The sequence below is a fragment of the Oryctolagus cuniculus genome, chromosome 18, assembly GCF_051225735.1.
Source record: "Oryctolagus cuniculus isolate XC-2025 breed Fujian yellow rabbit chromosome 18, ASM5122573v1, whole genome shotgun sequence".
Lineage (NCBI taxonomy): Eukaryota > Metazoa > Chordata > Mammalia > Lagomorpha > Leporidae > Oryctolagus > Oryctolagus cuniculus.
In genome coordinates this window covers 79,025,872-79,047,585 of record NC_142884.1, presented here as the reverse complement: position 1 = coordinate 79,047,585, position 21,714 = coordinate 79,025,872, and the positions used below count along the sequence as shown (strand labels likewise).

The window sequence follows — 21,714 nt, the reverse complement described above, 5'->3', positions numbered from 1 at the left end:
CTCCTGAGGTCCCCCCGCTCTCCCCTCGCCCGGGGGAGATGCGGTGACGGGACGGAGAAGGTGGCCCAAGCCTGGGGTCCGAATCCAAGGGGAGAAACCAGTTCCCAACTTTCTATGGAAGAGAACGAAGTTCTTTGGCGGGGAGTTGTCCCAACACCACGTCCCAGCTGTTTCCCAGAGCCACCCCCGCCCCACTCCGCGCCCTGCAGGGTCCTGCCCCGTACAGCACCCCGTGCTGCCCTCCACAGCCCAGTGGCCCCTGCTGCCTGCCCCCATGCCCAGCCACATGGCTCCCACCCGCTCAGCCCACCAGGGGGTGCCCGGGCACAGGTGACACCAGCACACTTCAGTCCGCGGTTCCCATGGGGACACATTTCTTTCGTACAGAGAAGAGGTTCATCTGTGGGAGCAAAGGTGGGGGCGTGAAGGTGGGACGCGGGAGACCCCAGGGGGGCTGGGGGCAGCTCCGGCTGAGCTCACGGTCGCCCGTACATGTCTGCCAGCCGGGCAAAGCGCGGGCCCCAGTCCCGGAGGTAGTCGTAGTCCTGGTCCTCGTCCCCCTGGCTGGACAGGATGGAGCTCAGCGTGCCCGCCACGGAGCCGTCCCCCTCGTAGTCGTAGATGAGAGCTGTGTCGTAGGGCGGCACGCCAGGGTCGCTGTCTGCAGCAGCCAAGCCCTGGGGACAGGCGGGGAAGCTCGGTCAGGTGCTGGCACAGGGCCAGCGGGGGAGGGGGTCTGTGGCCTTCCCCAGGGCTCCTAGGGCCCCCTCCCGTCCTGCCCAGCAGCGGCACTGCACCCTTGGCCCTGTCCTGCAGTCCTGCCCGCCACGAAGCCAACCTGCGGTACCCCAGACGTGCCCTCCTGCCCCACGCGGCCAGCGCCGGCTACCCCGGCAGGCTCCCTCCAAGCTGGGCCCTACCTGTGCCGCAGAGGTAGGGGGAGCACCCGCCTCCCGCCCCAGCAGGTCTCCCACGCTCCGGCCATGCCCCGTGGACACATCCCTAACGCAGTGTCCATGCAGGTGGCTGAGAGGCCTCCAACAGCCAGCACAGCCCTGGGGACGTTCTGACGCCCCTGTGGTTAGGGACGCGGGAGAAACCCGGGGCAGCGCCCTTCCCACTGAAGTCCACAGAGACGGGGTTCCCAGGCTGAGGCTGACCTCGCCACGGTCCACGTTCTGACCAGGGCCAGGCAGCCTCCCCAGGTCATCAGCTGCCACAGGCTGGAAGCCGAGCCTGGACCCCTCTCTATGGGTCCCACCCCTCCTTGGGAGCCTCCCCAAAGCTCAGGCCAGGACCCTACTGGTGAGCCCACTTCCCTGTCGGCAGCCATGGTGGCCGCAGGACCCAGGCCAGCAGAGTCGGGAAGCTTAGTGCCGGGTACACGTGTGTGCAGATGTCTGCACGGGCGAGTGGCCAGGTGCGTCTATGCGCAGGTGCGTACGCGTTCCTCCCCCTCCCCTCCCGGTGGCCACCTACCTCCCTGATGAAGCTGGCGATGTCAGCGGGGCTGGCCCGCTGCCCCCGGGGCGGCAGGGGGCGCCCGCGGCCGTAAGGGGCGTCACGGCGGAGTGGTGGCCGTCCCAGGCCCAGGGGGAGGCTCGGTGTGGCCAGCTCCGCAGGGGAGCGTAGCTGGTTTATGTCGTAGGCATCCTGGGAAGACGCAAGGTCACCGGGAGGGAGGCCCAAGGTGCCAGGCCCGTCCCCCTGCCCCGCCTACCCCCGGCCCTCTGGCCCTCCCTCCCCGCCCTCCCCCGGCCCTCTGGCCCTCCCTCCCCGCCCTCACCTGGTCCTCCTCTCCGCCACCCTGCTCGTCGTAGTTAAGGACGTTGTCCCGCAGGTCGTCTTGCGGCTGCGCCAGCAGAGCCTTGTCCCGCACCGCCGGCCGCCGCCGCGCACGGCGCGCCGCCAGCAGAACCAGCACTGGGGGGAGGGGCAGGCGCGTGAGCCGGGCCGGGGGCGCTGGGCGGGGCTGCGGGGTAGGGCCACGATGACGCAGGGGCGGGACACTCACGCAGCAGCACCGCCACGCTGGCCAGCACGACGACCAGGGCGCCCAGCCCGACGCCCGCGCCCCCGGCCCGCAGCGCGGCCGCCCCGGGCAGGCAGGCGCCGTCGGGGCCGCAGCGGCACACGGACACGTTCAGCGGCTGCTCGCGCTGCAGGGGCGGCTGCCCCGAGTCCCGCAGCAGCAGGCGCAGGCGGTGCAGGCCCTCGGGGAGCGGCTGCCGCGGCCGCAGCCGCGCGTGGCTCACTGCGGGGGTGGCGAGGTCAGTGGGGCGCACCGGTGCCGGCCTCGGGTCCCCGCCGCCCACCCGGCCCGGCGCGCACCGTTGACCTGGCTCAGGCTCCAGTTCCCGCCCAGCTCGGGCGCGCTGGGGCTCAGCTGGAAGACGAAGGGGGCCCCGTGCGGGGGCAGGTCCTCGTCCGTGGCCCCCAGGAGGAGGCCGGCGCCCAGGTGCGGCTCGCTGCACAGGCTGTCCTGCGGCGGCGGGGCCAGCGCGGGCGCGTGGTCGTTCACCTCCAGGATCTCCACGGACAGTGTGCCGGTGGCCGTGCGCGGTGGGGACGCTGCGGGCAGGGGGGCAGCTGGGCTTCGCGGCCCGCCCCGCCCCCTACACGCCCGCCTGCCCAACCCCCGGGGCCAAGCCTCACCATCGTCCAGGGCCAGGATGACTGCCCGGTACCAGCCGTCCTTGAGGAAGGGAGAGGCCGGGCTGAGCACGCGCTGGGTCAGCACCCGGCCGGTGGCCGCGTCTACCCGCAGCCAGTCCTCGGGGTCGTAGTCCTTGGAGTAGCTGGTGGGGGAGGGGAGGATGGGGTGCCCACCCATGCATGCACACACGTGAACACGGGCGCCCACGCATGGAGTCTTCAGCATTCACGGGAAACGCGGGTTAGGAGGCCCGATAAGCACCACAACAAAGGTATCATTTGTTTTCCCACAAACATTTTAAGAGGCTTTGTGCGAACTCCAACTGGGCACACCCAGGCCGCGGGCACACCCGCCCGGCAGGTGCTGAGCCTCGGACGCCCTTCTCCAACCACCTGGGGCTGGGGTCCGTCACCCACCGACAGTCGGGCGAGGTGAGGTTGCAGCAGGAGGTGAGCCGCCCAGGGACCCCGGTGACTGGCAGCCTGGGTCTCTCGTGGCTGTGCCGGGCCCATGCAGACCCTGAGCGGGGAGAGGTGGCCGGCACCCACCGTCCCCAGGAGCAAGGGCGCCTGAGCAGAGCAGCTGACGTGGGCCGGGGCCAGGGTCACCCCAACTCACACATGTGGCGCACCAGATGCTTCAGCCCCCTCCCCCCCCCCTCCCCGCAAACCCTGGCCCCGACTCTGAGGGGGCGGGGCACCCGCGGGGAGGGGCTGCAGGCAGCGGAGCTGACCTGAGTCTCTGCAGCTGCCGGGTGTCTGGGTCCCGGGCAGAGAACATGGCCACAGGAGTCCCCGGGGGCGCGCCCTCGGCCAGGCTGGTCCGCAGGGGGTTCTCCGGGAACACGGGGGCCTCGTTGGCGTCCTGCACCCACACGGTGACCCTGGCCTGGCCCCGCACGGCCCGGGGTGCGGCCGCCTGCAACGGGGCCTCGTTCTGCACCAGCACCTGGAGCTCGTGGCGTTCCCGGCTCTCGTAGTCCAGGGGCTGTGGGAAGGAGGATTCCGTGGGGGGCGCTCCCCGGGGTCCCGAGAGCCCCTGCTTCCCTCCTTCCCCTTTTGAACCCTGAAAAACTAAAATTATGGAGGAGAAAAGCTAATAAAATGGGGGCCGGCGCTGTGACACCGAGGGTTAGGCCAGGACCGGTAACACCAGCGTCCCGTATCACAGAGCCAGCCGGAGTGCTGGCTGCTCTGCTCCCGACAGCTCCCTGCGCGTGCGTCTGGGAGGTGGCAGAGGACGGCCTGGGTGCTTGGGTCCCTGCACCCTTGTGAGAGACCCGAATGAAGCTCCTGGCTCCAGCCTGGCTCAGCCCTGGCTGTTGTGGGCATCCAAGGAGTGAATCAGCAGGTGGGAGCTGTCTTAACCCCTGCCCACAACTCTGCCGTTCAAATAAGTAAGTAAATCTTTAAAATTTAGAATAAATGAACTGAACACCCATCACTCAAAATCGGGCGCTGTGTGGTCAGTGTCGTGTGTCCCGAGGCTGGCCGCTCGAGGCGCGGCTGTGAAGGGCTAGGGGGCTCGGCCACAACTTCTCACCTGGGCAGTGCTTCCAGCCCACCAGACCCCGCCGTCCCCAGAGCCTGGAGCTTTGGGCATCTGGACCCATCTCATGCACGCCCCAGGTGTGGGTCTCCCCCGGGGGCTGAAAGGGGACAGCATCCAGCAGGGCGGGCCCCCACCCTGTCTGCAGTCCCCAAGGCCTGGGACCCTCCTCGTCCTGGGCTCCCTCCCTCCCCGGAGCTCAGGGGCCACGGGGGGGGGGGGTCTCACCTTCACCAGGGAGAGCACGCCCTCGTTGGTCTTGGGGTCCGTGCGGATGGCGAACTGCCCATCGGGGTCACCTCCCAGGATGGTGAACCTGGCCGCCCAGTTCGGGGAGCCTGGCAGGTCCCTGTCCTCCACCTCCAGCCGCCCCACGTCCACTCCACTGACAGCCTCTGTGGCCTCCATGAAGAACTGGGGGAGCCCAGAGCCCGTCACCCCTGGGGTGGGGGCAGTGTGGCCGGCTTCCCGGGGAGTGCCCCTCCCTGGGGCTGTCCACTCCCACTCTGCAGCCAGCGCCTGCCCTCGCCTTTGCCTCCCGAGTCGCTGCCTCGTGGGTCCCCGCCTGTGCCCCCTGCTCCGAGGCAGGACTGGCTTGGGGGAGGGGAGAAGTGCCCTCCCGGGCCAAGAGCACCTGCCCAGGCGACCCCCAACTCAACCCCGCTCCCCATACAGGACTCCTCCCACCCGCACCAAGGCCCCCGCCGTCTGCCAGGACCCCCAGGAGGGAGGTGTGCAGGGGTGGGGGCAGGCACCTCATCCCTGGTGAACTCGGGCGCGTTGTCGTTGATGTCATCCAGCGAGATGATGGCCGAGGCCGTGGCAGTGAGGCCATCCCCGGACATGTCTGCCACCTGCAGGGTCAGGTTGTACACGGCCACCACCTGGTGAAGCAGTGACATGAGGTCAGACAGGGCTGGGGGTCCACAGGGGACCACCACACAGGGCAGGCTGGGGTCAGAGCCCAGCACGAGGACCCGGCAGCCCCACCACCCCAGGGGCACCCACTGAGGACTCCTGGGTCACACGCAGAGGGCCACGGCAGCAGCTGGCAGCGAGGGGTGGGGGTCTCGCTGTGCCTGTCCAGCCGTGGCTCCAACAGGGGTGGAGCCGGGCCAGGCTCAGCGCCAGGGACTCCCTCACCTCCCGGTCCAGCCCGACTTGCACCGTGCGGATCTCCCCCGTGTGCTCGTCGATGCTGAAGACCTCGGGGGCGCCCTGCTCCAGGATGGAGTACCGGAGGGCCGCGTTGTCCGTCTCAGGGTCATCGGCGTCCGTGGCCTCCGCCTTGGTCACGTAGGTGCCTGGAAGGCCGGGGAGCAGAGGGGCCGCTGCGCTGGGTCTGGCTGTGTTTTGCATCCTTGAGTTCACTTCAGGCACGAACCACGAGGCGTAGGGCGCTCCCCACCGCCCCCTGCAGCCCAGTGGCCCTTGCTGCCGGTGAGCTGAGCAGAGGCACAGACGCAGGGCAGGCTCAGCGGTGCCGGGTTCAAGTCCCGGGTGCCGGCTTCTGTTCCGGCTCTCTGCTCGTGTGCCTGGCAAGGCATTGCAGGCTGGCCCGAGAACCCGAGCCCCTGCCACCCACGTGAGAGGCCCCTGCCACCCAGCTTCGGTCTGGCCCAGCCCTGGACCCGTGAGAAGTGAACCAGTGGGTGGAAACTCTCCATCACTCTGCCTCTCAAATAACACAGAAGTCGTCTTAAAAAGAGAAGCAGCAGCTTGGGGCCAGCGCCGTGGTGTGGCACGTTAATCCTCCACCTGCAGCGCCGGCATCCCTCATGGGTGTCGGTTCGAGTCCCAGCTGCTCCACTTCCGATCCAGCTCTCTGCTATGGCCTGGGGAAGCAGCAGAAGATGGCCCAAGTCCTTGGGCCCCTGCACCCACGTGGGAGACCCAGAAGCTCCTGGCTCCTGACTTCGGATCAGCACAGCTCTGGCCATTGTGACCATCTGGGAGTGAACCAGTGGATGGAAGACCGCTCTCTCTCTCTCTCTCCCCTTCTCAAATAAATAAATAAATAAAATCTTTTAAAAAAATGCAGCAGCTCAAATACAAGGTTCTAGCAGGGACCGCAAGCAGCAGGGTCAGACAGGCCAGCGGCTGACCCCGGCCCCAGGGAGGCAGAGGATGCAGCCAGGGCAGGGCCCACCCTCTGCTGCACCAGGGGGAGAGGGCTGCCTGGGAAGGTGCCCACTTCTGCTCCCTCTTTCCCAAGGAGAATCGGGCCTGAACCCCTGCCCCACCCAGGGCCGCTGGGGAGCAGCTGCCATAGCTCTGTGCACTGGCCACATGTGTGGGGAAGGAGGCCACTGCAGGCCAAGGCAGTCAGGGCTGTGTGGGGACCCAGGAGCGAGCTGGCTCCCGGCAAGCCTGGGCCCCGTGACAAGCAGGGCGACACCTGGCTGTGAGAAGGGCGCTTGTGTGGAGGGCGGTGAGCGATCCTGAAACACCGGCCCAGGGCCAGGATCCTTCCACAGAGAAGGAGCTACAGGGGCCGGTGCTGTGGCACAGTGGGTTAACGCCTGGCTGCAGTGCTGGCATCCCATTTGGGTGCTGGTTCTAGTCCTGGCTGCTCCACTTCCAACCCAGCTCTCTGCTGTGGCCTGGGAAAGCAGTGGAGGATGGCCCAAGTCCTTGGGCCCCTGCACCCACGTGGGAGACCCGGAAGAAGCTCCTGGCTCCCAACTTCAGATCAGCGCAGCTCCGGCCATTGAGGCCAACTGGGGAGTGAACCAGCAGATGGAAGACCTCTCTCTCTCCTCTCTCTCTTTTTTATTTATTTATTTATTTATTGACAGGCAGAGTGGACAGTGAGAGAGAGACAGAGAAAGGTCTTCCTTTGCCGTTGGTTCACCCTCCAATGGCTGCCGCGGCCGGCGCACTGCGCTGATCCGAAGCCAGGAGCCAGGTGCTTCTCCGGGTCTCCCAAGGGGTGCAGGGCCCAAGCACCTGGGCCATCCTCCACTGCACTCCCTGGCCACAGCAGAGAGCTGGCCTGGAAGAGGGGCAACCGGGACAGAATCCGGCACCCTGACTGGGACTAGAACCCGGTGTGCCGGCGCTGCAAGGCGGAGGATTAGCCTAGTGAGCCGCGGCGCCGGCCTGTAACTCTTTCTAATAAATAAAATAAATATTTTTTAAAAGAAAAAGAAAAAGAAAGGAACTGCAGAGCAGGCTGGGAGTGGAGGGGCCCTGAGGGGGGGAGGGGCGATGAGCATGGGCAGACGCACACACCAACACGCACCTGCACCCATGCCCACCTGTGCTTGTACCCAGGTACACGTCCCACGTGCACATCACGCCCTCTTCACTCATGCCTACACCCAGCACACATGCCCACATGCCTGTGCACTCTCACACGCACACGTCCCACATGCCTACAAGCACCCATGAACATGTCACGCGTGCACTCACACCTACACACTCACATGCACACATCCCACACACCTCCATGCCCTTGCTCCCACAGGGGCGCCTGAGGCCGCGTGGAGCCCCAGGGGCGGGGATGTGACACACGGAGGCCAACCGCAGGGCACTGCCACCACCGCTCCCGCCCACCTTCCCTGGGGTCTGAAGCTCCCACACGTTAAGCAGGGCAAAGTAAAAAGCTCGCGGTTTTCTCGCAGTTTGTAAAAAGTGAAAAACAAAACAAGGGTCAAAGGGAAAAGAGGCCGAGTGGCAAAGAGAGCTCCGCCCCCCTCCGGATCCCCGCGGGCACCCGAAGGGAGCAGAGGACGCGCGCGGGGCGGGGCTGCCCGAGACCCCCGCGGGCACCCGGAGTGAGTGAGCGGAGGACACGGGCGCGAGCCGGGGCCGCCGGAGACCCCCGCGCGCCCGGGAAGTGAGCGGAGGACGTGGGCGCGAGCCGGGGCCGCCGGAGACCCCCGCGCGCCCGGGAAGTGAGCGGAGGACCCGTGGAGCCGCCCCGACAGGGCGTGGCGCCCTCCAGCCCTGCCTGCGCTTGGGGTCGGTGTCCGCGTGGCTCCACCCCCAGCCCCTCTGCGCAGCTGGGCAGCTGCGGCCTCACCTGGGGCGGCGCCCTCCAGCACGCGGCCCACGAAGACCTCCCGCACGAAGGCCGGCCGGTTGTCGTTCTGGTCCACGACCACGATCTCCAGGTCCGTGGGGTCCTCCAAGGTGGACCCTCCCAGGTCCAGCGCAAAGGCTCTCAGCTGTTGAAGCAGAGCGGCTCCTTCGGGCGGTGCCGGCCGCTGGAGGCCCCGCCGGGCGGGGGACGCCGGCACCACGCCGGCCCCTCGGGGCCGGCTGCCCGGCGCTCACAGCAGCCTTCGCGGCCAGTCGGGGGCTCCCCACCGCGTCCCCGACTCTGCGCCCCGTGGCCGGCGCGCCCTGGGCACAGGTGTTCAGCATCGGCTCGGGGCGCGGGGCGGCCCTCCTCCCTGACAGCTCTGAGCGGGAACGCGCCCTGGGCCTTGGATGAGGGCGTGGGGCCGCCGGGCAGCAGGAATTCTGCTTATGGAGGGCAGAGGGCGCTCAGAGGGTCCCGGCCGGGCGGGGGCGGGGCTGTCACCTGTGTGCGGCCTCCTTCCCAGCCCTCCTGGGCCTGAGGGGCGGCTTCCCCTGCTGGCGCTGCCTTGATCCCCACCCCCACCCCACCCCCGAGCAGAACCGGGATGAGCAGCCTGGCCTGGGTTAGGGGCTGCAGCTGTGCCGCTCTTCAGACCCAAGCCCCTCCACCACGGGCCCTCTGTGTGCCCATGCGCTAAGTGGGACTGCAACCCTGCCCCTGCCCAGGGAGCCCTGCCCCGCGGGAAGGCAGGGAGGGCAGCGGAAGCCCACCCTGAAGCGGTCGGTCTGCTCGCGGTCCAGCATGGCGTTGAGGTAGACCTTGCCGGTGAACTTGTCGATGGAGAACACGCCCCGGGGCTCCTCGTCCACGCCGGGCCCCTGGATACTGTAGAGGACACTGCCCAGCGGCTGCTTGTCTGACTTGATCTGGGGTGGGAAACGGGGACACTGGGGTCTCCGGCCTCCAGGGACACCCCTTGGTGTACAGGACGCGGGGGGCGCACCCAGGACCCGAGGCAGTGTCTGCCCAGTGAACCACAAGCTCCCACCCGGACGGGTCTGCAGGAGGCTCCAAGCCCCACTGCCAGCCCAGGTGAGAACCCCGAGATGCGTCCTGCCTGGGCCCCCAAGTGCAGCTCAGACCCTCAGGACACCCCACCACCTTCTCCCTCGCCCCCTCACCTGCACCAGCGGGTAGGGGAGGCGCTTGTGGTTCTCGGACACGCTGATGGGGGGGATGACCCACGCTCTCCGCACGCGGCTCAGTGCCCCGGCCCGGCGCCAGGGGTGCAGGGTGCTGGGCCTCCAGGACTCAGGGACCCCCAAGGACAGGCCAAGGCCCTGCAACACACAGCCCAGTCACAGAGCACGGCCACACAGGAGGGACCCCGGTACAGGGCAGGGATCCCCGCCTGGTGATGAGGCTCGGGGAGGCTACCCTGGGCTCCTTACCCTGGGCTCAGGAGGCGTGTGGTCACCTCAGGGAGCCCAGCAGCCACACCCCAAGCATCGAGCCCTGAACTCCCCTGCAAGTGGGTGGGGTACAGGGAGCTGAGCAACCGTGCTGGTCACCCGGCGGCCTGGTCTGGGATCCACTGCCCCGCCCAGAATCCTGTGGAGGCCAGGGCCCTGGACAGATGGACTTCTCAGGGCGGGGCGCCTTGCGAGCCCCCCAGGTGGTCGGGTGGAAACGCCTACACAGGAGCACTGCCGGCCCCAGCTGGCCCCCCCCCCCCGATGGGGAAAGTGAGGCTTCCGAGGCCACAGCAGACCAGTAGTGGCCCCAGGACACAGTCCACATTCCCAGAGATCTCTGCGGTTGCAACTATGTGGCCTGGGGGCCGGCGTCGTGGCGCAGTGGGTGAAGCTGCTGCCTGCGATGCTGGCCACTCCGATGGGAGGCACCGGTTCAAGTCCCGGCTGCTCCACTTCTGACCCAGCTCCGTTAGTGCACCTGGGAAAGCAGTGGGTGATGGCCCGAGTACCTGGGCCCCTGCACCCGCGTGGGAGATGCTCCAGTCCAGCCCACACCTGGCCGTGTGGCCAAAGGGGAGGGAAACGTGGGTTGGAAGATGGATTTCTCTCTACCTTTCAAATAAACAAATCTCTAGCACAACATATGTGGCCTGGGGACCCGGCTGCTTCCCTGGTCCCGGCCGCGGGGTGTGTATCAGGTCCCCGGCCGGGACCAGTGTAGGAGCCTCTGGCCTGGGTGACCGTCGCACCTGCTGCCCGCTCCTGGACTCACAGGGGAGCTAAGCTGGGATGGGCTGTGCTCTCCGGATGCACGTGTGCCCAGGCAGCCACGCGGCTGCTCCCGGAGGACCCGGTGCCGAGGGCCACGAGACCCCCTGCCTGCCGCCTGAGAGCTGAGTGAGGCTGCGGGGCCGGCAGGGCGGCTCCCGTAGGAAGGCTGGGCTGGCCGGCCTCGGGGAGGGGCTCGCAAGGCGGGGGCTGTGAGCAGCGCCCCCAGCAAGTGCAGCTGCTCTGTCCCGCCGCCCAGCCCTTTGGAGGACTTCCCGCCCACCCACAGCCTCGGTCAGTCCCGTGGGAAAACCGTGGTGCTCGGAGAACTTGCCCTCTGCCTCACTGAGCGGGTGGCCAGCAGTGGGGCGCCGCACCGGCTGCCCGGGGTCATTGCCAGGCCTGGCTTCAGAGAGGGGTCGCCGGCCTCAGCCTCCCTGTGCAGGGGGCAGGTGGGTGGGAGCCGGGGAGCTCACAGACCTTCTACCTGGTGCCACAGATCTGTGCCAGCCTCACTCCCAGTGCCAGAAGCAGGTCCCACCCGCCTCCTAGGAGCGAGCGCTGGGGAGCCCCGGAGGGGCGTGCTGGGGCCACTGCACCCGGCCTCCCTCTGCAGGAAAGGGGCCATCCAGGAGGGGCTGGTGACAGAGGGCATGGGATCCGTGCCCACTGGGGACAGGGCACAGTGGAGTGCAAGGTGCAGCCCTCGTGCGGGGCCGGGCAGGAAGGGAGATGCCAGCTCCTCTCACTGGGTGGGTGGGTGTCCCGGGACAAGGGTGGGGAAGGCCCCGGGCCCTGACCCCAGCCCCAGAGGAGGGCTGCACCTCGCACTGCACTGCCTCCTGTCCCCGTGGGCACGGATCCCACCCCTCTGCTGGCAGTCGTCCACGCCAGGGCCAGCCTGGCGAGCTCCGCTGCCCACCTGCATGGGTAGCTGGGGCCTCCCGGGCTGGGAGCCCAGGCCACGGCCGTCCTGTCACAGACGGGAGGCGGGGAGGTGAGGCCGAAGGGTTCTGGGGCCGGTGCCTCCCTCACCCCCGGATGCTGTACTGACAGATGGCAGTGCTGGCCTTGCAGCCTGCCCCAGCCGGCCCGGCACAAGCCACTTCCAGGCCAGGGCGTGTTCCTGCCAGGACACACCTGCCTGCCCACTCAGGGGCCTTGGTCACAGGCTCAGCGGCACGGGGGCTGTCCTGGAGCCATGCTGCGCCCTGATACACACCCCGCGGCCCCCAGTTCTCACAGCCCCTGCAACTGAGGGCTCAAAGCCATGTGGGGCCTGAGCCCCAAGCCAGGCTGTGAGCTGGCACGGAGGCAGCACGGGCACTGCAGAGCCCGCCTGGCCCGCACCCACCCCCTGGCAACTCCCCAGGGCAGAGCTGGGCAGAGCCTGGGAGTCCTGGGCCCCCACCACTCACAACCCAAGTGCACAAGGTCAGTGGAAGCCACAGAACCAGATGAGAGGCTGCGGTGGGTGTGGTGGGTGGCCCTGCCCAGTGGTCCCAGATGACTCCGGCTCCCACGGCATCTGTGCAATGTGTCCCTTGTCCTCTCGGGACTGAGGAGCCGCCCTGGAGGGCTGGGGACACCAGTGTCTGAGGCAAAGCCGCCCGGCACAGCCGGTTCTCATGGCCTCCTGCACAGGTGCCTTGCTCCCCAATGGCTGCCAGAGACACCCATCTCATCGCTCACCCTGCCCTTGGCCACCAACCCTAGAGACCCTGGGCCAGCGCACTGAGCCACACTCCTGACTCCGCTCTGCCAGCTGGGAGGGGCTTGCCGCAGCCACCACCGACCGGGCAGCACCCTTGGCCGGCCTCTGACCAAAGCGGTGGCCGGGCACCGGGCCTGGCTAGGGGAACTGGGCACTCTGGAGGCTGGGCTGGCAGCGAGGAGTCCGGGGTCCCTCGGCTGAGTGGACGCAAGCCCACTTCCTCTCGGCACAGAGTGGACGGGGCCAGTGGCCTCTCTGGGGCTCCCGCAGGCGGCTGATGGGGTTCCGGTGGCAGAGGCTGTGACGAGAGGGGCAGGGCTGTGGCCTGGATGAGCCTCTGCCAGGAGCACCCTGGGTGTGCGAACCGGGGCGGGGGCGGCGTCTTCCCCTCCCACCTGGCCTGAAGCCTGCCAACCAAACGGCTCTGGCCGAATGGGCTTGGAAGGGTCCCGGGCTGCCTTTTGATCTTGCACTCTGGGGGCGCGCTTGGGCAGGGACGAGAGCCCCTGGCTCCCGCGAGCTCCTCGGCCCCAGTGCCTCCCCCAGCTGGAATCCGGGGCCTCCCCATTCCTGGAGGGCCAGGATGGGCCCAGCTGTCGGGCTGGCTCAGGGTGGCCAGGCATCTCCCCTGTGGACCGCGCCCTCTCCAGCTGTTGCAGGCCTTGGAGAAGGGATGTGGGGGGGCAGGGGGTGGGGTACAGGGCACCTGCTTCCTCCCATCCCACCGCCCCGCCCCCTGACAGCACAAAGGCCTCCCCCTAGGCCCGGCCCCCGCGGTCCTCGCCCACAAAGCCCAGTCTTTCAGACGCCTTGAAGCCGCCTGCAACCTGCTCAGGCCTGGGCCCCTCCCAGCAGGCCGGGTCGTCCACTGGGGTGGGGTCCCAGGGGTCGGACGGCGTGGGTGCGGGGGCAGGGCTGCCAGGGACGGTCCAGGCCCGCTGGTGTTGTCCTGGGGTTTCGCAGGTGACCGCTGAGCTGCGGCCTGGGGGCTCTCAGAGTGTGAGACACACACAGGGCAGGGTCCTGGCAGATGGGTCCCGGAGGGCCTGGGAGCTCATGGGAGCGGGAAACTCAGGAGGCAGCCCCCCGCCTGGGGGAGGGGCATTCTGCAACACCCCTACCGCCCTGCGAGGGCTCGGAGGGCAGGGGTCCGGGGAGGAAGCGCAATCCCAGAGAGCCCCGGGGTTGGTGCGGGGGAAGCGGCTGGAGCGTGGGACTGGCTGCCCCGTGGGGCCGCTACGCAGGGTCTGCCTGGCCTAGGCCTGGCCTGGCCCAGGGGCTCCGTGGGAACCGGAACAACTCAGGAGACCCTGCAGTAGGTGTGGGAAGGAGCCGGGCCCAGTGCTGCCGGACCGCCCTCGAGCCTCAGCAGACGGCCCCCCGTGCTCAGCGTGGGGGCCCTGTGTCCCATGACCGCGTCGCCGTGGCCACAGCCTCCACGCCCAGCGCAGCCCAGCAGCCATGGCCCTGTCCAGGCGGCCCCAGGAGCCCCGGCCAGGCGCGTCCCCAGGAAAGGCCACTTCCAGACCGAGTTCCTGTGGGCAGCCCACAGCTGCTCCTCATCCAGGACCAACAGGGCGGGGGCCGACTTGGGCCACGGTGGGCGGGGTCCCCGTGGACACAGGGGCCAGCTCCCCCTGGCCTCCCCAGGACTGGCAACTCTAAGCCCCTGCCAGGCCGATGAGGCCCTGCCCTCACCTCCGAAGCCTGCAGGGGTCGTGGCCGGCCCCTAGTCCGGCAGAGACCCCCTACATCGGTGTCCGGCTGGAGGCAGCACCACCGGCCCCTCGGAACCGGGCACAGGCCCCCTCAGCGCCCTGGACAGTGCGGCCCGCGCAGGCGCCCACGCGCACCCCGCGAAGGCAAGGGCCGCGTCCCGGGGCAGCGGGCGGCGCTCACGTCGGGCAGGGAGCCGCAGCGTGCGTGCCTTACCTGGGCCAGCAGCCCGAGCGCGAGCAGCAGCGCGGCGTCCATGGGGCCGACGGCGGAGAGCGGCCGAGAGTCCGGGCCCGGCGGCCGGCGGAGCGGTGCCTCGAGCGGGACCCGGACTCGCGCGGCCAGGCTGAGTGACAGCGCAAGTGCGCGGGGCGGGGCCGGGGCGGGGCCGTGGGCTGAGTGACAGCGCAAGTGCGCCCGGGCAGCAAAGGGCAGGGCCGGGAGCGCAGCCGGGGCGGGGCCGAGAGCTGAGTGACAGCGAAAGTGCGCCCGGGCAGCACGTGTGCGGGCGGGGGCGGGGCCAAGGACTCCAGAGGCGCGTGGGGCTTGGCGGGGCGGGGCCCAGGGCTGAGTGGCAGCCCGTGAGTGTCGGGGGCGGCGCCGGGGAGGAGCTGAGTGACAGCGCCGGCCCGCGGGGGTCTCAGGGAGGTCAGTGCCACAAGAATCGCGAGGGGCGCCGAAAGCCAGGAGTGCTGGGGGCCTGGCTGGGTTCTGGGGGGATGGCTGGGGACTGGGGGCCTGGCTGGGGGCTGAGGGCTAGAGGCTGGGGGGATGGCTGCGGGCTGAGGGTCTGGCTGGGGCCTGGGGGCTGGGGGCTGGGGACCTGGCTGGGCGCTGAGGGGCTGCCTGGGAGCTGAGAGGCTGGCTGGGGGCTGGGGGCTGGCTGGGTTCTGGGGGGATGGCTGGGGACTGGGGGCCTGGCTGGGGGCTGGTTGGAGGGTTTGTTGAGGGGCTGCCTGGGGACTGGGGGCTGGCTGGGGGCTGAGGGGCTGCCTGGGGGCTGAGGGGCTGGCTGGGGACTGAGGGCTGGCTGGGGGCTGGTTGGAGGGTTCGTTGAGGGGCTGCCTGGGGACTGGGGGCTGGCTGGGGGCCTGGCTGGGGACTGGGGGCTGGCTGGGGGCCAGCTTGCCTGTGCTGCTCATGGCGCTCACCTGGCCGCTGTGGCCTGGGGGCCTCTGCACGGCTGCTCCTGGGTCTGGGGGTCTCTGCCTGGCTGTCCCCAAGGGGCTCCCTGCTGCCTCTGGATGACCCTAGTGCACCCTGACCCCCCCACGGGTGCAGGGCCCCCACCAGGGCTGGGCGCTTCCTGCTGACTCCGGGGCCGAGCCCCAAGTGTGGGTGTGGGCAGGGGGCTTCACGCAGGTCCTTGTGCTGGGGCAGGAACTTGGGGCAGCCGGCCGTCCCCAGAGGCCAGCAGAACGTGTTCTCCAGGGAACGGGGCCCCGGGCAGGCTGGGCAGGCGGCTGTGGCTGGCTTGGAGGGGGTTCTCGGAGCTGTGGAGGGGGGACTGGCTGCAGAACACCTGGCCGGCTCTGGAGCTGGCCGCTGACGCCATCGGTCCTGGTGGCCAAAGGCTCCCGGCTGGCCGTGTGGTCCTGGAACGCGCCCAGGGGGTGACGGCCAGAAGTCTTCGGGCCCGGCCACCCACGTGTGCACCTGGATGACGCCCTGGCTCCCTGGTGGCCCTGCGGGGCGTGGGCCAGCGGAGAGCAGACCTCGCTCCAGCGGATCAATGAAGTCGATTGGAAAGTAACCGGTGGGCCTGCACTTGGAGCCGGTGGGCGGGGCGGGGCCACAGTGCAGGTGAGTGGGCGTGGCCCGGCAGCTCCCTAGAGGGCTCCTCCCGCCCCCCCCCCCGTCTCCCCACCTACGCTGCCCTGGGGTGCTGGGTCCCTCGAAGGCCCCACACTTCCCCAGCTCCCTCGGACGCCTCCTACCCCCACCCCTCGGCCCAGTCCCCAGGGACAGGGGGCCCCTCACCCTTACGGGGGTGCCCAGCGAGGGGCGGCGGGGGTGGGGCCAACCTTTACAACGTTCTCACTAGGAGGGCGTCGGGGGCGGGGCGAGCCAGTTTGCCCGGCACCCGAAGGCCAGCTCTGCCCTGGCCAAGGGGCAGGTGGTGCGGGTGGGCCCCTGGCAGCTCCTGGGGCCAGCACCGGCCTCACCCTGGACATAGCCAGACTTGGTGTCCCCAAGGACACTGCGGGCTGGGGGTGGCGAGCGGCTGCAGCGGGGGATGTCCCGGGGACCAGCAGGGGCAGCCGGGCAGGCGGAAGGTCTGGGCTGCCGGGCGCCCTCTGGAGGCCACGGGGGCCCAGGACAAGCGGCCCCGCAGGTGCGGCCGGAGTGAGTTCAGAGCTGACCTTCAGCCTCGGTTCTGCAGGGGGTCCTGCGGGCGGCGGCAGCTCCTGGCCCCCTAGCTTCCCTGGGCGGCTGGCGGAGCCCTGGGGGAGCGCCCCATCCCGGCCACACCCGCCAGCGCCAGCAGGGGGCAGCGTGGCTCCAGGGACGCCTGGCAGGCGGCAGGGACGAACCCGCCTGGATCCAGGGCCCTCGGTCCCCAGGGCCCAGCCCGCCTCCCTGGCCTACCCGGGCGGTTCTGGCCCACTCAGACTCTGCGCCTGCGGCTCCAGCCTATAGGGAGGGAGGAGTAGGGGCTGCAGCCCACCAGCTGTTGGGACCCTACACAGACCCGAGCAGCTTCCCCCATGCCCCAGCCCTGCCTAGCCTGGCCTTCACCCCAGGGCTGACCCCAGGGGTCACAGCAGCAGGGGCCTGGGAGCTACGGAGGGTGTGGACTTCTATCTGCTGAGCCAGTGCCCGCCCCCTCGCCACACGCCCCAAGTCTGCCTCGGTCAGCTCTCCGGCCACCCCATCCCTCCTCTGTGAGGAGAGGGGGACGCACACCTGGGGGGGCCTGGCTGGTAGGAGTGGGGTGGGGCTCCCTCGTCCTGTCACAGGTGCCGGCAGCCCTGGGAGGGGGCAGTGTGGCCGCAGGACCACAGAACCAGGGTCCTGGAGCTCAGTCACCCAGCCGGCGCTGCCTGGCCCTGCCCCGGACGCTGCTGGCTCTCGGTTCTGAGTCGGCCGTCTCCCGGGGGCCCAGGGAGGGATTCTGTGTGAGACGCCTGGGGGCATGGGCCCCAGGAGTGGGGGGGCCCCCGGCAGTGGCGGACCCTGGCCCAGCAGAGCAGCGGGAGGGGGAGGGGCCCTGGGTGAGCCCCGCCCTTTCAATCAGTGTCCAGTGTGGTGACTCTGGAGCGAGAAATCCCAAAGGGCTAAGCGGCTGCTGTGACAGAATCAATCCAACCCCTGGCCCCTGGGGGGCGGCCCGTTCCGGCGCCTCCGGGATTCCGCGGTGCTCACGCGGCCAGGAGACCCGGTGCCTCCAGGGTTCCACGGCGCTCACGCGGCCAGGAGACCCGGGCAGGGGCCGGCAGCCGGCCTGGGAAAGCAGCAGACACTGGGCGAGGCTGCGTCCACGGCACGGCCTGGGCTCCTCCCGGCTGCAGCCAGCTGGCTCAGCGCTGGGAACGCTGGGAGACCGGCACACTCCTGCAGCCGCGGCCATCGCCACTCACTGTGCCGGGCTGTGAGCCCTTGGCCAGGGCACGCGGGGTGCAGGCCCCCCTCCCCGCTGCCCACGTGGCCTCCAGTTTCTCCTCCAGGCCGCTGGGCTGAGCACGGGACCTCAGACCAAGGAGGCTGGAAGCCTGGTGCAGCGCGTGCAGGCAGGGGCAGCGCCTCCAGAAAAGCAAGTGGTCAGCGCGGGCCTCCAGCCCCTCCCTGCTGGGGCAGGGAAAGCAGTGGAGGGTGGCCTGGGCCCCTCCCACATGTGGGAGACCCCGAGGAAGCTCCTGGCTTCAGCCTGGCCCAGCCCCGGCCGCTGCGGCCATGGAAGCCCTCTCCCTCTGTCCCTCCCTCCCGCTCTGTAACTCTGATTTCCAAATAGCCAACATCCATGTTTCTAAAAAGGTGAAGCATTTGAGTACATTAAAATATACAAATTCTGTGCATTTGTAGACAGCACCAAGGAAGCAAAAGACACGCGTGTCACTCACGTGCAATCAACGGAAACATGAAGACGCCCAGCAAGAGAAGATGCGCAGATCCTGAGCCGGCTGCTTGCAAGCACGAACAGCACACGCCCAGGGGACAGCACACGCCCAGGAGCCCCAGGCCGGGGCCACGTGACCGCGAAGGCCGCAGAGGACTGCGCACAGCTCCGTGGGCTCTGCTCCCCGAGGCTGACAGAAACCAAAGCGGCAGACCCCCGGCAGCCAGGGCGCCCCCTCCCCACTGCGCACTTCCTGCTCCACCTCGGTCGCCATCACAGTGCTGCCCGGTCCATGCACCTGCTGGGAAGTGTGGGTCCCAGGCTGGGCCTGGTGCCAGCTGCCCCCAGCACTCCCCGACCTTCCCCCAGGTCTGGGGCTCAGGGGCCGGCCTGTGCTGTTCATGACACCTGTGTCAGTGTGTGTGCGCATGCGTGTGCAGGGGGGCAGTCGGTCGGCCAGGGTCTGGAGGTTTCTGTCGTGGCCGCTGTGAGGAAGCTGACCGGCCACTTGACGGCCTGCAGCCACGGCACCACAGCACAGGGGCGGCGGGGACCTGCCTGTGAGCCGAGGACAGGGCCTGCCTGTGGGACCCAGCTTGTGTCCGCGTGGACCCTGGGTGGCCAAGGGCTGCCAAAGGGACCTGCAGGTGTGGCCAACCCCTGAGCCTGGGCCTGCACCTGCTGCCCGGTACCCTGTGGACATGTGGTTACCTGTGCACACCCCCGAGAGCGACCCAGACGCCGCCTGCAAGAACTCACTCTTGGCACACACACAGGCATGCACGCACACACTCCTGGCACTCACACAGGCGTGCACTGCACACACACACTCCTGGCACTCACACAGGCATGCACTGCACACACTCCTGGCACTCACACAGGCATGCACTGCACACACTCCTGGCACTCACAGGCGTGCACTGCACACACATACTCCTGGCACTCACAGGTGTGCACACACATATTCCTGGCACTCACAGGCATGCACACACTCCTGGCACTCACAGGCATGCACACACACACTCCTGGCACTCACAGGTGTGCACACACACACACTCCTGGTATTCAAAGGTGTGCACACACACTCCTGGCACTCACAGGCGTGCACTGCACGCACACACTCCTGGCACTCACAGGTGTGCACACACACTCCTGGCACTCACAGGCATGCACACACACACTCCTGGTATTCACAGGTGTGCACACACACTCCTGGCACTCACACAGGCGTGCACACACACCCTGAGGAAGAACTCACTCCGATGGCTCCGTGCCCGAGGCAGGCAGCATGGGAATCAGGCCCCGCTGAGCCCAGGCTGCGTCTCGGGGACAAGGGGTGGCCTGGAGCAGACGCCGAGTGGGTCCTCGCCTGCTCCCCACTCGGGCCTCAGAGCCAGGCCTGGGGCGGGCAAGGACGCTGGGCCTGGCCCTCCTTCCAACGTGGCCAGAGCCTCTGGTGAGGGGAGTGGACACAAGGACCTGGGGCCACCCCACGCTCCCAACTCCAAGGGCCGGCCGGGGCCCACCAGGCTCCACACCTCTCTCAGCATGGACAGGGCCCTGGGACCCGCCCGTGAGAGACACGGGCCAGGAAGCGCCCTGTCCGTGGGCCTGCAGCCTGCGCTGGGCTGGGGTCCGAGCTGCTGATCCTTGAGACCCCCACTTTCACAGGCGAGGTGGGCGCCGTACACAGCACACCCCGGGGGAGGCATGGTCTTGGCCTCACCCCTCGCAGCACAGGGGTGGTGACTGGCTGGGCTCCCAGGCAGTGGACCGCTGGGTCTGACCGCCACTGCCCACCTCCCCCGTGCGGCCGGCAACCCCAGGGCCTGGCTTCTCATCCTGAGCTCGGCTGTGCTGTCACCGGTGGCTGCACACAGGATGCCTGTGCCTGCCCTGGATGAGCAGGTGCAGTGGTGGGGGGCCACGCAGGGGAGGACACGGGGCTGCCAGGCCACAGCAGCCCGGCTAGAGAACCCTGAGAAGACCACTGTGACCCCTTCCCCTCTTCACGGCCTCGAGAGGTGGACCCTGGCTCCGCCCCTCCCTGCACAGTGGTGGAGGCTGGTGGAGTCCCCATGCTGTCCCCAGCTCCCCCTCACCCGCTGGGCCCTGAGAACCCAACACAACCTCCCTTCCTATAAGTGGGATGACCAGGGCCCTGACTCTTAAAACCTTGGCTCTGGGTGAAACAGCATGTCCCCAGTCCTGGTGGCCACTGGGGGCAGGCCACGGCCCGATGTGGACGGTGCCAGGCAGGGTCCACCGTGAGCTTCAAGCTTGCTCAGCGGCCGGCAAGTGACTGACCAGGAAGAGCCTCTGTGCCACCTGCCCCCGTGACCTCGTCCCACACCACGGCTCGCGGGCTGCACGCGGGACAGGGCCGCTCCACACCGGCCTCTGTGCCGAGCACAAAGCTGATCGTCTGCCAAGACACGCCCTACCCCCAGCCAGGAGGAGGGCCTCAACTCCACGGCACGGGGGAGGAGAAGGTCCCCCGGGCCTCAGGGCAGCACAGAGCAGCTCGGGGTACCCAGGGGCCTGAGGCAGCAGGGGCACACACAGCTCCTCAGTGGACAGGGCTGGTGTGCACGTGTGTACAGGCCGCACACACGTGTGCTCTCCAGTGCCTGCCCACCCTCTCGGGCTGGTGCCGCTCCCGAGCGTGGCCGCCCTGGACAGAGCCAGGCGCTCCTTCCACGTCGGGAGTCCCCCTCCTGGGCCAGGTGCCAAGTTCTGCCCTGTCTGGCAACGCCAACCGCCTATGACTCCTCCAGCTCTGGCCACCACGCGGGACAACGGCAAAACCGTGGCACTGCAGGGCTGAGGCAGGGCCGTGACGGCTGTCCCGGGGCCAGTGGGGCCAACCCCCGGCCTGCCCGCCTCGCTGCGGCAGCCCCACTCTGTGCCCGATTTACCCAGGGGCCATGCTCTGCACCTCTGCTGTCTGCTGCGGCCCCATGGGGACCAAGCTCCTCCGTCAGCCTGCATCGGAGCAGGACGCCCAGGCAGAGGGAGCTGGGGGGGTGCCGGGGCAGGGGCTGGCTGGGCCCTGGTGGACGCCTCAGCCTCAGCTGACCCCCCCTTTCCTGCGTGAGAGGCTGGGATGGGAAGCAGAGCTCCTGACCCCTCCACGCTGGTGGCCCACAGCCCACCTGCAGGGTGATGCCGCAGTGGACAGAGTGCTGGGGCAGCAAGGGCCGCTCCCTGGCCACCAACGGGGGAGGGGCAGGAAGGACTGCAGAACCCTGGGGGAAGGCGCCAGGGCCATCGTCCTGCTCATGGTGCCTTGTCCCTTCTTGGGCCCCAGGGACCGAGGCTCCACCAGACCCCTGCACCTCCAACAGACTGAAGTCCAACTCAGGAGCAGGTCGGGTGGGTTCATCGTCCAGTGCGAGCAGCAGCTCTCAGGGCACCTGCTCCTGGCCCCGGCTCGGACGGCCGGGGCTGCCTGTCAGGGTGTGTGGGGTGCGGGCTGGCTCAGCCAGCCTGTGGAACTTCCTGGGGCCCCGGGGGTGGACGGTGTCCCCAGGAGACCTGTGCCAGGCTGAGCTGGACGCTGGCTGCCCGAGCCCCGTCTCAGGGAGACAGACGAGGCAGAGAGGTGGCAGGGTGCGGTGCTCTGGCTGCGCCCCAGGAGCGCGTTCCGAGGACGCAGGAGCTGCGCACGTCTCGATGGCGTCAGCGTCCTGCAGGAAGGTTTTCCTGTGACGACGCTGGACGGTGTGACTCAAACCACGAGGCAGTGCG

At 69.1% G+C, this 21,714-nt stretch overlaps 1 protein-coding gene across 1 annotated transcript; it reads right to left on the bottom strand.

Annotated features, from left to right (window-relative positions):
- Positions 1–350: 350 nt before the first annotated feature.
- On the bottom strand, positions 351–14,279 carry CDH15 (cadherin 15). The gene is made up of 14 exons (XM_051830616.3): positions 14,124–14,279; positions 9,416–9,574; positions 9,005–9,160; positions 8,232–8,376; positions 5,348–5,508; positions 4,960–5,088; positions 4,433–4,618; positions 3,390–3,643; positions 2,656–2,798; positions 2,332–2,571; positions 2,015–2,254; positions 1,787–1,923; positions 1,480–1,653; positions 351–677 (listed from the first exon to the last, which is right to left on the bottom strand). Exons 1-14 carry the CDS (start codon positions 14,163–14,165, stop codon positions 477–479), a joined length of 2,367 nt encoding a protein of 788 aa, XP_051686576.1. The 5' UTR covers positions 14,166–14,279; the 3' UTR covers positions 351–476.
- Positions 14,280–21,714: the final 7,435 nt, after the last annotated feature.

Bases quoted from the DNA above. Each gene is read 5' to 3' on its own strand.
- CDH15 (XM_051830616.3), bottom strand. From the start codon at position 14,165: ATGGACGCCGCGCTGCTGCTCGCGCTCGGGCTGCTGGCCCAG. The intron at 4,619-4,959 runs GTGCCTGCCCCC...GGGCTCCCCCAG, and splicing joins CCGAGTTCACCAGGGATGAG to TTCTTCATGGAGGCCACAGA. The intron at 1,654-1,786 runs GTGAGGGCGGGG...GCGTCTTCCCAG, and splicing joins GTGGCGGAGAGGAGGACCAG to GATGCCTACGACATAAACCA.